The sequence below is a fragment of the Phocoena sinus genome, chromosome 9 (genome assembly GCF_008692025.1).
Source record: "Phocoena sinus isolate mPhoSin1 chromosome 9, mPhoSin1.pri, whole genome shotgun sequence".
NCBI classification, from domain to species: Eukaryota; Metazoa; Chordata; class Mammalia; order Artiodactyla; family Phocoenidae; genus Phocoena; species Phocoena sinus.
Window position 1 is genome coordinate 40,907,002 of NC_045771.1, and position 15,470 is coordinate 40,922,471.

The 15,470-nt window shown below is 41.0% G+C and overlaps 1 protein-coding gene across 2 annotated transcripts in view; it reads left to right on the forward strand.

The window, feature by feature from the left end:
- The window catches only part of ELMO1 (engulfment and cell motility 1), a 578,694-nt gene that overhangs the window by 154,754 nt on the left and 408,470 nt on the right, over window positions 1-15,470 (forward strand). For both annotated transcript variants that reach the window (XM_032642958.1, XM_032642959.1), the window contains 2 exons: window positions 3,038-3,088; window positions 12,249-12,418. In XM_032642958.1, the coding sequence (XP_032498849.1) occupies window positions 3,038-3,088; window positions 12,249-12,418 (221 nt within the window). The remainder of the gene's footprint in view (window positions 1-3,037; window positions 3,089-12,248; window positions 12,419-15,470) is intronic.

Genomic DNA, 15,470 nt, shown 5'->3' on the forward strand with positions numbered 1-15,470 from the left:
TTGTTCTTCCCATATTAGGGAAGAGAAAACTTAGATCAGAGTGGTTAAGTAGCTCGCACTGAGCACACACAGCTGGTGCGAGACGGAGGTCGTTTGAACCCAGCCCTGCCTGTCAGTGGTTTTAACACTGCTTTTGTTTTAAACAATCCTCAAGACACTTTCTTCAAAGAACTCCTACTTAGGTCCCAGAAAGTCAGGAGTCAACGTTGCAGGAGCCAACATGGGGGCCTGGAACTCAACTGCTTGAGGTCACCCCGGCCATACTCCCACCTGGTGCCCCATGCCCAGGGCATCCCAGGCAACACCTGGGAATATGCAGAGCATTTGTTAATACCATTCTTACTTCTTTGCTCTCATATATGTTGGCCAGGTGATGCGCTCCCCCCTTGAAGATAAATGCAAGGTCTAGATCTTCTTACCTTTTCCAGAGAGAGCACAGCATCTGGTGTCAGATATGCTCCCCACCCTGATGAGTGTGAGTCCGCCCTTCCCCCTCCATGATGTTGGGCAAATAATTTATCCTCTTGGTAGCTTTGGTTCCTTATCTTTAAAGTGAGCATCAAGTTATTATGATGGTTAAATAAGCATTCCAACAAAAACCAAAAACCCTCACCCCAGTGCCTTTCAATAAATGTTAGCTTATTGCTTTTATTAGGAATGCTTCATCGTCACTCCTAATTTTCATGAGGAGAGATTATTGCTAAACCCTCCTGGTTTCTTCATACCCTCTTTCCCTACTTGATTCGTTATTTGGGAAGAATAAACTGGGCCCCCTTTTCCTCTTGGGAAGGAACTTGCCTTTGGTCTTACCTCAACGGGTATGTTAACCTGAGGGTTTAGTTATCTGTCAACTGGTTCTCACTCTCAGCCTTGTGTTCCATAATCACTAATAAAGGAGGTATTTTAGTCTTTCATCTTCTGACTCTCTTTCATTTAGAACCTGACAGGAAAGAGGTATGCTATGTGTTCGGCTTCCTTAATTCTATAATTACTGTTTGTGGTCTTCCTCTCCAATTCTCATAGAGGCATAGAATTTTAGAGTTGAAAGGAGTTTTTTATTTAAAAGACTGAAATTCATTTCACCACCTCATACCTGAGCCTGGCTGCCAGGTGGCTATTCAGCCCTTGCCTGCACACTTCAGGTAATGAGGACCTTGCTCCCTCAAGAGGTGGCCCAGGGTGTCTGGCTGGGGATGCTCTAGATTATGCTGAAATTGCCCGAGGAAGGTTTGGATCCAGCAGTATGGAGTTTTCAGGCCTGAACTCTGTATAAAACGTTCAGATTAGGTTTTCTTTGGGAGAGAGTATTGGCCTGAAGCCTGTTCGCTTTCAGATAATTCTTTTACAAAATTCATTTTCCAATAAGTAGTCAGAATTGGCTGATGGAGACAGTGAGTGTTCTATGTGTTTTTGGCATCTCATCCTGAGAAATCTCCCAACAATTCAGCGTGCCTGCTGCCTCCTGAGCAAAGTCTAGCTTGGGACTTGCCTGAAACGGCACAGGAGAAGGGCCCACAAGGCACTTTATTAACCTCCTGGCCTCAGTGCTCCAGGGGGAGGGATGTGGTACTGTGACTCCCAGAAGGCCAACTTCTGAAAGCTGAGCATGGTGCGTACTCTGGTGGCAGAAAAGAAAACTACCAGTGAAATTCTCCCTTCAGTGCCAAAGATGCTAAGTGAAAGTTTCAAGACACTCACCTCAAATACACTTGCCAAGTGGAAGTGGACCAATTTGGGATCTGCTCGCTCATCTATGCTGTTTGTTCTTAACTTCAAGCCAAAATGCAGTAGGGACCATCAAATGTTAAGAAACCAGGTTCCTTTCTAACCTTTCATTTAAAAAAGAACAGCTTTATTGAGGTATAATTCACGTACCAAAAAAACTCACCTTACAAAGTGCTCAATTCATTGGATTTTACTATATTCACAGATTTTTGAAATCATCACCATAATCAATTTTAGAACATTTAATCACCCCCCAAAACCCCTGAACCCATTAGCACTCACTCCCAAATCCTCCTCCGCCAGCCCTTGGAAACCATTAATCTGCTTCCTGTTCCTATGGATTTGCCTCTTCTGATACGTGGAATCATAAAATATGTGGCCTTTGCCTCTAGATTCTTTCGCTTGATGTTTCCAAGTTTCATCCATGTGGTAGTGTGTATCAATACTTCATTTCTTTTTATGGCCTAATAATATTCCATTATATGGATTTACCACATTTTGTTTACCTAGTCATCTGCTGATGGACATTCAGGTTGTTTACACTTTTGGCTATTATGAATAACATTTCTATGAACATTCATGTACAAGTTTTTATGTGGACATACAGTTTCGGTTCTCTTGGGTGTATATGTAGGAATGGTATTGCTGGGTCATATTCCCTTAATAACCTTTTAAATTGCTTTTTTTGATTCCTGTCCTTGGGCCCCGTATTCCTGTTTTCTGGGTTTATATTCACTTCCTCTGTACTGAATGCTGTCCATGACTTGGTATAAAGAAACAGAACAGAAATAGACTCACGGACTTTGAAAACAAACTTATGGTTCCCAAAGGGGAAAGTTCGGGGAGGGGGGGGAGGGTTGAGTTAACAGTATGGGATTAACATATACACGCTACTATATATAAAATAGATAATCAAGAAGGACCTACTGTATAGCACAGGGAACTCTACTCACTATTCTGTAATAACCTATATGGGAAAAGGATCTGAAAAAGAATGGTTATATGTATATGTATAACTGAATCACTTTGCTGTGCACCCGAAACTAACACAACATTGTAAATCAGCTATACTCCAAAATAAAATAAAAATTAAATTAAACAAAAAGAATTGAAGGGAAAAAAATAAAGTTAATACATCTGGGACCCAGTTTAAAGTTCTTTGTGAAATAACTAAAAATTACTCAAGTGAGAATAAACTGAATCATATGAATGCTTATTATATAGAGTCTCTGCTAGATTATACTTACCTTTGTTCTCTTCTTTCCCAAGCGTCCACTTGAAGATTTACAGAGATTTTTTTTTTCTTTTCCAGAATCGCAATGAAATAAAAAATGGCACTATCCTTCGATTAACCACATCTCCAGTAAGTTGATCTTTGTTTGTAGCTTTCTAGTAAAGTCTTTGATCTGCAGTTTGTTAAAGGGATTATGGGATGTTAATTTTTCACGGTGACTTTTGTGTGAAACAAAAGATCTTTGGACGGTCCTCATATTCTGGACTGGCAGGAATACCCCTCCTTCTATTTCCCATTACAGAAAGGGCAATTTTTGTTCCAGGTTATGTGCAAGTAAATTGATCTTAAAGTTTGAGTTTTGGGGTCATCTCAGCAATTCTCATATTACAGATGGGATAACTCAGCTGTACTGATCGGTTTTTACCTACCTGTCCACAGATCCACCTAAGACCATCTGAACAAATTCAGACAACAAACAAAGGAAATAAAACTAGAGACAGCCCGTTACTTCCCTTTGAAGTCAGAGGGTGTGTCTGTGTGTGAAAGAGAGAGAGTGTTTAAGCATTTTCTAGTTTTGGTCAGTTATTATGACAATTCATAAAAATATAGTTTAAGAAATGTTTGCCACTTAACGCTGTTTCACTGACAGCTGATTCTAGGAAAAAAAAAACAAAACACTTTAAAGTCTTCCAGATAAAAGCTGCTAAACAAAATGCTGCCATATATTTAGATTACTATAGCTGACTGTGTTGCTTATCTTGATCTTTCTTGCTGGCTTATAGATACTTTGGGTAGTAACATTAGCATATTTAAACTACGTAGTTTTCACAGTGCATTTTACCGCTCTCCTAAAAAAATAATCTGCACAAAATACACCAAGTGTTACTATTTTCACTCTGCATATGTGATGAAAACTGTGTCTAGCTCTCATTTTCAGTTTCCACTGAAGCCATGTGGTAGGCTAAAAATAAATTTAAAAATTGGGAAAAGCATCTGGCTAAAATTAAATTGTGGGTACTGTAACCACCACAAATTCCTCTTGTCGAAAATTACATTAAGAGAGGCTTACAAACTCCTGAACATTTTACCCAGTAACATTTCGAGCCTAAACACAGTGATGGACTCCATAAGAATATGCCGCTGGTGTTGGCTGAACTGTCTTTTGGTACCTTCTTTTCCACTTAATGGGAATTATGATTCATACTCATTTTTCAGTGGCTACATGATGAGCTGAGACATTTTTGTCTGCCTTAGCATTGATCTTCTTACTTTAGTCAGCATGAATTCATGTTAATTTGACCTTTAGAGACCATGGTTTCATTTGGGTTTTGTAGTTCCTATTTATCCTGCTGAAATTATTCACCTGCTTGATGGGCAGAAAGAGTACACCTTGCCTTTTGTTTCGTCTCAGAATTAGAAAGGCACTGCTTTTTGTTAAACATCTAGGTCTTCACTAAATGAAGTCAATTCTCTTTTTTATTTGCCATGGGTTCATGAACAAAATTTCTGCAGCGCTAAGCTACCCCTTGAAAGAATGTTAGGTGTTGGGCAGGGTGGAGTTTGTCAGCATCTGGAACGTCAAGTACTAACACCATGGCATGACTTGGCATCACTGGGGACAATAGAGCTTGTGCCCTTCATATACCCAGCACGGTGAATGGAGAGATGTGGAAGCCAGTGCACAAGGCAATATTATACGATGGAATTCACTACAAGAGACTGGTTTACATTTTCCAGAGGACAGTGGTCCCCAAACCTGAATCGTTGGTAGAATTTTTAAAATGCTGATGTCTGAGCCTTTAAAGAGAAACTGAATGATGGTATCTAGGAATAGGGTCCAGGCACCTGCAGTTTAAGTAAGCATTTATGATTTGACTATAGCCACAGGGTATAGAATTGGGAATTACATTATAATCAAGATAGTTTGGATCTGTATCACTTGTTGCTGGTAGATTTTTTTAAAAATTACTTTGTGTTAAAAAAAATTACTTTGTGTTGACTGAAAAATATGGGTCAGCGTATGCTAACTCTTTCACTTTTTACATACACAATAAAAATATATTTAAAAAAATAGCTGTCTCTATTACATTTGCTAGGAGGTATTAGAGTACCATAAAGAAACTGGCAAGCAGTGTTGCGCTAGCTTTTACAAGTCCTTTCATCTACCTCAGCTGAACTCTCCCAGTAGCCAGAAAAGACGCACACATGCCCACACTCGATACACACATGCATACGCACACTCTTGTTTTAGGCAATGTGCAGCTGGGCTGAGTCTCACCTCCACTCTATCAGTGATGATATTTTTGTTGATGGATTTATTTTCAGTCCTCCTGTATATAGAACTATCCTTTCTGGATTGTTCCTAACAAAATAGGGCATTAATAAGAGAAGATCGAAGAAAACAACCTGCATTTTTATTCTTTTAAAAGTCCAACACTTGGCTGATGGTCTTCCTCTGCATTGCACATCTTTAGACAGTCTCTCTAGTGACCATCTTAAACATGTATCTTTTTTAGGTGTCCTATCCTTATCCATCTCTCCAGTATCATGAAAATCTAGCCATGAACATACTCAGGGAATGTGTGCCAATGTGTGTGAATTTCTGAGCATTTCAGGGTTTGGAGACCTTCAGATTCTGCAGCTAAGTAGTGTTCCCTTGTACCTGCCACGATAATAATACCTATGGAGATCTAACCTGAGGTCACGTGTTGCATAAAGCATATTTTACATAAATTTTGGCTATTGTTCCTATCAGAAGAAGCTTGCGTTCCCAGACCATTGTTTTCACTTTCCTGAAATTTTTGTTTTTAAAAGTTTTCGCAGTAAATATATTTGTAGTCTTGGAGTGTGGAAAGCCACTTTAAGTAGGACACAGAACCCAGAAGTCATAAAGAAAAAGATTGATAAATTTGACTACCAAAAAATAAAAACAACCCTACAAAACCTTCATGTTTGGAAAGAATTCCAGAAACAAAGTCAAAAACAGCAAATTAAGGAAAACAATTGGCAACATGCATGGTAAATAGAGGGCTAATTCCTCAATTTGCAGGATCTCTTATGAATAAATTAGCTGCCCCCAAAACAGATGGCCAAAAGCTATAAACAAAAATGATTTCTTTCTCTCTCTTGATCTATAAATCTCTCTATATAGTCTATCTATAGATATGTATAAATAGATGGATCTATATAGATCTATATATGGCTATTTAGCTATAGCTGTATAGATCTATATAGATATAGATACATATGAAAGAAAAAACTCAATCTTTCTCTCATAAGAGATGAAAATCTACACTCCTAGATAATCAAGGTGTGAGGCAAAGACGCTGTGGTGTCAAGAGTATAAATTGGTACAGCCTCTTTGGAGGGCAACTTAGCTGTATCCACCCAAGCTTAAAATACATATGTCTTTGTCCTAACAATTTTACTGCTGGGAATTTATCCAATAGATAGACTCACAAAAGCACTGCAGGACACACACACACACACGCACACACACACACACACACACACACACCATACACACCCATACAGGGCTGTATGCATCATTGCTTTCAGTAATCAAAAACTGAAACCTGTTAACTGTCTATCAGTTGGGACTAGTTAAATGCATTAGGTAATAACCATGTGATAGAATACTGTGTAGCTGTAAAAAAGAATGTGTCATGCTGCCTCAGAGGCATCTAAAACTTTTATTATTAAGTGCAAAAGCAGGTTGCAGAACACTGTGTATGGAGTGACAGCGTTATGCACAAGGAAAGGAGGTGTATGTATGTTGATAAAAGAATAAAAATAATTCTCAAGGGACACAAGAAACTGTTAACATTAGGCTGACTTTATTTATCATTTTATAACTTCTGGTAGTACTTACATATTTCTATACTGTGTGCTGGTGTTATTTTTAATTAAATAAATACACACACAAATACATATCATAATGTCACTACAGTATACAAGAGGTGAATCATAACATTCCATGCTAAAACCATTCCAGTATTCCAAACTGTTAGATTTTTAAGAGCCGTTTTAGATATGACCCGGGCTCTTCTTGCCTTTTATCCCTCATTTGGCCCGTGTGGACATATTAAATAAAACTGCTCATCAAATGTCTACTGTTGCTTTGTCAGCTCTAAGCATAACCCTGCCTTTCTGTTCTCTCTCCTTTGGAGAAATGATATTAGAGGCATCTGGGTCAGAGGGCTTGTCACACTGATTTTGGGGGCCAGTTACCCTAGCGAAAAGAAAAGCAGTGTTATCTCACTCACTCTGTGGATTCAGGTTATCAGAGATTCTTAACAGGGAGGCCATTAAAGTTTTTGGAACCAATTTCTCTCCACGGAGCTGAGAAACTTGAAAAGAATTGTAAGCTGTCTTAAGTTCTATTTCTCTCCATTGCCCTATGAGCCTAACTCAGAGAGAAGCCAGTGGAGGCTTTTAGCCAGAGGAGTGACAAGATCACTCTGGCTGCTGCCCAAGAACAGACTGTAGGTGGCAGGGGGGCGGGTTAGGAGTTCATTGCAGCAGTCCCGGCAGGAGACGAAGATGGTGCGGGCTGCCTGCGTTGTAAGGATGCGGAGGGTCTGAAGGAGTGTTAGAGGGCAAGCGCTAGCACTTCCTGATACTTTGGGTGTGGTGCCCCTTGAGAGAGGCTGCGAGGATGGCCCGGTATTTGGGCACAATAAACAGTAGTGCTGTTTACTGGAACAGAAAGTTTGGGAAGGGGAAAATGAAGAGTTCGAGATGCCTGTTATGTGCCCGTGAGCACAACATGTCAACCAGGCAGTTAGGAATGTGTGTCAGGCAGCCTGGAGAATACAGGTGTGCCAGCCATCACAGGTACGTGGCGTGGAAGGCCATGCGCTGGGTGAAGTCGTCCGCCACAGGGAAGGCAGGGCCCTGGGCACACTCTCAGGTTTGGAGGAGGCCAAGAAGCCAACAGAAGAAAGTGCCTCAAGGAGAAAGAAAGGAACACTTAGGTGTGCTGAAGGCTGCTGAGACAGTAGGAAGATCAGATGAGCGAGGAGGGTGTGCTGCACAGAGATATTGGTAGCATTATGGAGCTGCTGTCCGTGGAGGTAGGGGTGAGGGTGGAAGCCTCGTGGAGGTGAGGAGAAGAGAGAGTATGAGGTGAGGTGAGTTGCAGCTTTAGACCCACTCTTTATTCCAGAACTTTTGCAGAGAGTGGACGCAGTGAAATGAGGGCCTGGCTGGAAGTGAATTGATTGGCTCAATGTACGAAGGTTTGTACATTTCTGTTTGTTTTTTTAAGACAGGACCAACCTATTAGATATGTTTGCAGCTGGAAATGATCCACTGCAGGGAGAGAAACTGATGTACCGGTGAAAGGGGGACAAAACAGAAGCAGAATACCTGAGAAGGTGAGAGGGTAAGGGCTCTAGAGCTGCAGGGAAAGATTGACCTTGGATAGGAAATAGGGGCCAGGTGCATAGAATCAGGGAGAAGCAAATCATGAGAGTAGAGACCCTGGGCCGTGTCCTTGGAAATAAGAAGATGAAGGAACTCTGGCTGTGCTTTTTGAAGTAGGAAGGTGCAGGCACTCCTGGCTGATCGCTTTGATTTCCTCAATAAAATGTGAGGCAAGATCACTGGTGTGAGGGAAGCAGGGGATGGGGGAGTTTAAGGAGAGAAGAAAAGGTGTGAAGGAGTCATTTTGGAGGGACATCGCAGACATTCTAGGAAAGCGTAGTCTGATCGCTGGGCAATATTGAGTGTACATTTGAAAATATCTGTGAAGGACATTTTAGATGACTTCTTAATTGGTATCATGGACCCGGAACCATTCTGGAAGTTTCTTGGGAATAATTTTAAGTAGGACCTTAAAGAATAGAGATGGTAAATACCTGGCACACTTCTACCATACATACCCGTTCTGTGTTCACCTGTGATCACTCGGAGGCTGTTTCCCTCTGAGCCCGGGCCCAGAACTTTCTCAGCCCAGGACATTAGGCAGTCACACTGAGCTGTTTGAGGGGCTCAAGGCGAAACTTGTTTTCTATCCTTAGGACAATGCCAGAAAATGAAACTTACTATCTGATACAATCACCCATATAGCTGCTAGACTCTTTTCAGTTGTGCTAACTGCTTGAAAAATCAGAACTAAGGTTATTTTATTTTTTAATAATGTAGATTTTCCCCCAAACATAAAAATATTGCAGACTCATGGAATATTTGAAAAGTGAAGCCTGCTACAAAGCATTATGTAGAATATTACACTTCATAAATAACAATGGGTCATATCTTGATTTGTTTCCTTGGGTTGTATTTATGCAAATATGTGTGCATATATATTCATTTATTTCTTCATGCATTTAGTGGAATTTTTTTGAACTCCTGGTAAATGCCAGGCTCTGTTCTAGGTACCGGAAATAAGGTGGTGAGCAAATTTGACATATTTCTTCTTCTCCTTTATGTTCCACTGGATACACGCCCACACCCATACACATATACCTCTGCCCCTCAAACAAGAAAATATATTTGCATCCTCCCCTTTCTCCTAATATCCCATCATGAAGATGTGCCCATGCTATCCTATATTCTCTGAAAGTTTCATTTTTAATTCCATATGATATTTCATCCTATGACTATATCATGAGTTATTTAACCATTGTCCTATTGTTGAACATTTTGGTGGCTTCCAGAGTTTGAATATAAGGCTATTTTGAGAGCTCCAAAGGTACCACACATCTGTCTAGATATCTAAATGCATCCTTTCAGTCAGGGATGCTCATCACCACCCAGGATTCCTCCAGCTCTGCAGCTCATGAACTCCTTAGGCCGCCTGGCCCAGGCTGCTTGCCTGTCCTCACCTCCTTCCACTTTCTCCTTTGCTCTCCAACCCCAGATACACCGGTCCTCCTTCTGTCCCTCCAGACATGACAGACTTGTTCCTCCTGTACCTCCTTTGTACTAACCATTCCTGCTGCCCAGAATATCTTCCTCGGCCCTTGCCTGATGTGCCTGACTCCTTGTCAATCAGATCTCTGCATCAATGTTGCTTTTTAGGCTGCTTGTCCCTGAAAACCACTCCATTTTAAAAAGCCACCCGTCACTATCTCATTCCTCTTTTAGGTTTTGCTATGAACTCATCGATATTTAATTTCTTACTGTTAATTTGTTTTATTGTCTGCCCCCCACCTCGAGGACGTAAGCTCCAGGAGGGCAAGAAGCTTGCCGCCTGTTCGTTGCAGAATTCTAAATATATAGGGCAAGCGCCTGGCTCAGAGTAAGCTTCCAGGAGTATTTGTTGAATCAGTGAGTGAGGATTCTGTCTTTGATTTTGAAGGGGCATAGCTGCCCAGGCTCTATCTTAGCTCCAGCATGGACAAGCTGTGTGACCCTGGGCAAGTTACTTAACTTCTCTACATTTCCATTTCCTTTGTCAAATGAAGATAATGAAAGCTCCTGCCTGATAGATTGAATGAAGTCCTTCAGGAAGATATTTTGAATAGTGGCTCATAAAACACACTAGGTGGGAATTCCCTGGCAGTCCAGTGGTTAGGACTCTGCACTTTCACTGCCGAGGGCCTGGATTCGATCCCTGGTCGGGGAACTAAGATCCTGCAAGCCACGCAGCGCGGCCAAAAACTGAGAATCACTAAGTAACTGTCAGCTGTTTTTATTAGTGGTATTAACAGCACCAAACACTATTAATTATGACAATGGAATCATTTTTGAGTCCTCCTTATTATCATAATCTCTATAGTAAATGCAGACTTCCAGCTGGGAGAAAAATGTATTTTTCTCTGGAATTCAAAGTGACTCACTTGGTTTAAATATTGTATGTTACTGTTAATGCTGTATCTCCATTTGAAAAGTTTGGAGAATGGTACATCTTTGAACAATGTAGAAAGATAAAGTGATTCTCCCTTTCTAAAAAATGGAATTTAGGGTTTGAGCCATTTGTCAGCTATGTGGGTATCAGTGAATGAGTAGGAAAGGTTCTTATTCTCCTGCACCTTTCTTTGCTTCCTTCGTCTATTCTAGTTTCTGATGCAAAGTGTCAAGTTTTGGTTATAATTACATGGGAGACCATAGTATATGTCTCTGACCAAGTGATAGCAGTATGGGTTTCGTCTGTCTTGGTCACTGAAAGATTGCATTGGTTTCCCTGCTGAATCCCCTTCTTTCTGTGGGGCTGCTTCCAGGTGACAGTGAAGGGAAGCTGGACAGGGAGGAACGGGTCACTTGGGGTGGAGTCCCTTTGCTCTCAGTTCCTGTGTGGCTTCTGTTTTTTCTGCTCTGCAATCTTAGCCCTGTTATAGTTCACATGGGGCTCCTCTGACATTTCTAATCAGTTTCTGTTTGGGAGAAGATGCCTCATTGTTGGGGTCAAATATACCTTCTTCCCCTTTCTCTGAAATATGACAAGTTTCAAAGGAGAATATGAGAATGGCAGAGTGCTTCAACCACTGCAGTTTTGAGTAATAACTACAAAGATATTCAGTTATTTCTATTAAGCAAAAACACAGGCAGAAAAATTTATTATCTTATTTTTCCTACTTTCTGTCCCAAATGAAAGGTAGATATGGAAACCTTGACTGGGTGAATGAGAAAAACAGAAGACACATTATTATCTAGAAGTTCAGCTCCTCCAGTATACTTCTGTCCTGCATGTAGAAGCAACATGCAAATGCCTTAAAAAGGGGAACTTTTATGGGAGACAAAGCTGCTAATTTGGTTGCGTAATTATTTTGTTTTAAATTCACGCAGTAAATAGCTAATGCACGTGAAATACGGGTTGTTGAAAAGTGGAATTTACAAGCCCCATTGTGTTGTGCTGGAAGACTTTCCGAAACCCAGAAAGATGATTTGGGTGTCTAATGAAGCTTTTGAACATTGTGTGTAGGCAGTTATTACTCAGAGTATTGACTGAACGGGTGAACATGCTGTATAAATTTGTGTAATTGCTTAATTAAGCAAATAGCTTTCTGTCATTTATAGATAATAATTTTACTTAAAAAGTAAACAGTCTCCCCTCCGCACTGCCATACCCGCTCCATTTCTGGGGTTTTACTGTTCTTGGGTTCTTGCTTTTCCTTGAGATGGGAATATGGGTCCTGTCAAAAGAGGGCAACTGATTCCCGCTGTGAAATTGACAGGCATTGCCTGAAGTTGGAGTCGTTATGGTTGGAAACCTGCCCTTGGTTTGTAATACTCATCTGGTCTTGTGCTTTTGGCCTTTGAGTCTTCATTTCTCAATGAGATGTTAATATTTTGTCTGTTGTGATTTCCTCCGTGAATACTGTGCTTTGTTTTTGTCCCCGGTGAGGCTCAAAACGCCCACCAGCTCCATGAACGAATCCAGTCGTCGAGTATGGACGCCAAGCTGGAGGCCCTGAAGGACTTGGCCAGCCTCTCCCGGGATGTCACGTTTGCCCAGGAGTTTATCAATCTGGATGGCATCTCTCTCCTCACGCAGATGGTGGAAAGCGGCACTGAGTAAGCATCTTTTACCTAGACTTCCAATCTGTCCTGTACTTTGTAACGTTTTGGGTATTTGTTACTTTTCTTGTACTTGCAATTTCTAGTTTTAAATGCCAGAAATTGTCTAGGCTCAGGGGAAAAAAAATGGCATTTAAGATAATGTGTGGGCTGAGGTTTCGTAATGTATCACTATGTTCTCCATCCACCAACTAGCCATTATCTAAGACAATCTCTGAAATTTTAGATTTATAAGGAAAAATATCAGTCATTATCTCTAAGGGCCTTTCCAACACAAATTATAATTCTTCAAAATATAAATCCCTCACATCCTTTGCTTATCCCTAAAAAAAAATTTCCTTCCCTGACTCCATTTTTTTAAAAGTTAGAATACCTCCTTATGTTTCAAAATCTTAAACCAGGTCGAAATGACATCCCTGAAGTAATTTTTTAAAAAATTAACACTTGACTGATGAAATACATGTCCTTAATCATTTATGATTAAGTACAATAAACATTTATTAGATACCCATTGTGTGCAAAAAAGTGGAAGTTGGGAAAATTTTAAATGATGTGAACCTTGCCATCTAAATATTTATGGAGGCAGAATTCAGTTGAGGTACAATTCCTCCTGAGGGCTGGGAGTCTAGAGGTTGGACCAGTTACATCTCATGGAACCTTCTGGGGGGTGAGGGGGAGGTATCAGTGAATGGGCCTTGAAGGAGTTTGAGTTCTACCATGAGCAAGGAAGGAATGGGCATTGGGGAGCTCACCTTCTCAGGGTAGGGTTTGATTTCTGGTGTGATTCTCTGGCTACAGAGCCAGATGGGTCTAGCTTTTACATGTGTGGACAGATAACTCCCTTGACCACAGAATACCAGGGTAGGGTCCACAGGACACTGCTCATTTCCGTATAGTCAGGTGCAACTGGTGAAGACTGTTAGAGCGTGCCAGTTAGAGCATGTGAGAATGCTGAGCCAGCTAACTACATAGTAATTTGCTAAATCAATAATGTGCAGAGTTGAGATAGGCATTTGTTAGGAAAGAATAAATAGCATTTAGAATTGGGGTGTAAACCTGGGCCAGTTAAATCTCTCTTCAGTACGTGGTGATTTAAAGAATGACCTGCTGACTGTACATGGTAGAGACCTATCTTGACCCACTCCCTTCCTTCCTTCCTTTCTTCCTTCCTGTCTCCTCCTACACTTGGCATTATTTAGCCTCTGTAGTTGGCACTAATGAAGATTCTTTTTTTTCCCCCCTCATTCAAAGAGAGCATGTTTTATAACAGCAAGAATATCTCCTGTATAAGAATGTTCTCTAGAGTTTGGAGTTGGAGGCCTTCATAAAGAAGTAGAGAAAATATCTAGGAGTGAATGGGGGCAGGGGAGTCAAATCCAAGAGGACTGGCAGGCAGGACTGGGTGATCTGGAAAGGCTCAATTGTAGACAGGTATCATTTATTTTTTTGACTATGACTAAAACTCTGCTCATTACATTTTTGGCAAACATCAGCTTAGAGTAGGGCAGAGAATCTCAAATCCTGGGTGTTACCAGAATCCAAAGTGGTTACTGAAAAATTGGGGTTGGAGCTTGAAACAGCTTGAGGAAAGTTAAGTTAGTTTAAGGATCCAAGAGACTGGCCCAAGGAAAAGGAGAAAGAGGGTTCTGTCTTTGTTGGAAGCTCCAGCTGAAATCTAGTGTAGCGTGTGTCAGATCCCTCATTCCTGGCCACTAGTGAGCAGTGGATTGCGAGTTGTGATTACAACCACCTTCCCTGGTAACTGTGGACAACTTCATGGGACTGCCACATGTGGTAGGCCCCTCTTCACGCCCACCACTGCTTCTGGTGGGACAGTGAGCCCTGGGAGCTTCTGCCTCCATCACATTTACAAGGTGTTAGATAAAAATGTAAAACTGTCCTCATGTTTATTGATTTATCTAAGTCCCAGTCATTGATGTATCAAAAACACTGCATCAGAGCCAGTCATAATGGAACCTGCTAATATTAGGTGGTTCTGCCACAGATACCTAAGTATCCAGGGGCGTAAGCTCTGGAATATTCAGAATGACATTGTGTTAATACTTCCAGATTTATCAGAATTGCAATTATAATTACAATTACAATGGTATATACCCTGAAAGCCAGAGTCCATGTGATATGCGCCCTGAATAGAGGACTGGAGCTGAGCTCCAGTACCTCTGGAGGTTGGCAGTTATATATTTGACAATGAGGGAAAATGCATGTTAGGGGCTTTACTTTCTTAGTTTCTCATTATATTTGTTTGCTAGTGCTTCCATAACAAAATAGCACAGACCAGGTGGCTTAAAGAACAGAAATTTATATTGGCACAGTGCTGGTGGCTGGAAGCCCAAGATCAAGGTGTTGGCAGGCTTGGTTTCTTCTGCAGCTCTCTCCTTGATCTGCTAAGGGCCACCTTCTTCCTAAGTCCTCACATCATCTTTCCTCTGAGCACAAGCATCTCTGGTGTCTCTTTGTGTGTCTAAATTTCCTCCTCTTATAAGGACACCAGTCAGATTGGATTAGGACACACCCTAATGACCTCATTTTAACTTAATCACCTCTTTAAAGGCTCTCTCTCCAAATACTGTCCCATTCTGAGGCACTGGGGGCAGGGATTAGACATATGAATTTGGGGGGGGGGGACACAATTCAGCTGATAAGACTCATCAAAGGGACACTCCCACTTTGTGCTCCAGAAGAGAAAGAGTAAAAACTGATACTATGTATTGTCTTGTCAACATTAGGACTTTTCATCTGTGCTGTTGCCTTACTCTATAATTCATCTTGACTTACTGAGTGACCCAAAGACTGATCACTGGGGACAGGAGGTCTGAATTATATCTCTATGTTTCACGTGTTAATACTGAATTTACTTTATGTGAACCACAGTGACTGAATTCTTTTTTTTCTATAGTGTATCATCCTCATTAATATTTTAATTATTTATAATCTGTAAGCCATCCCAATTTGTTACATGCAGCCAGATTTCAGACAGATGAGCAAAACTCAAGACCAGATCTTGGGTGAGTTCTGGTTTGCATTGTCT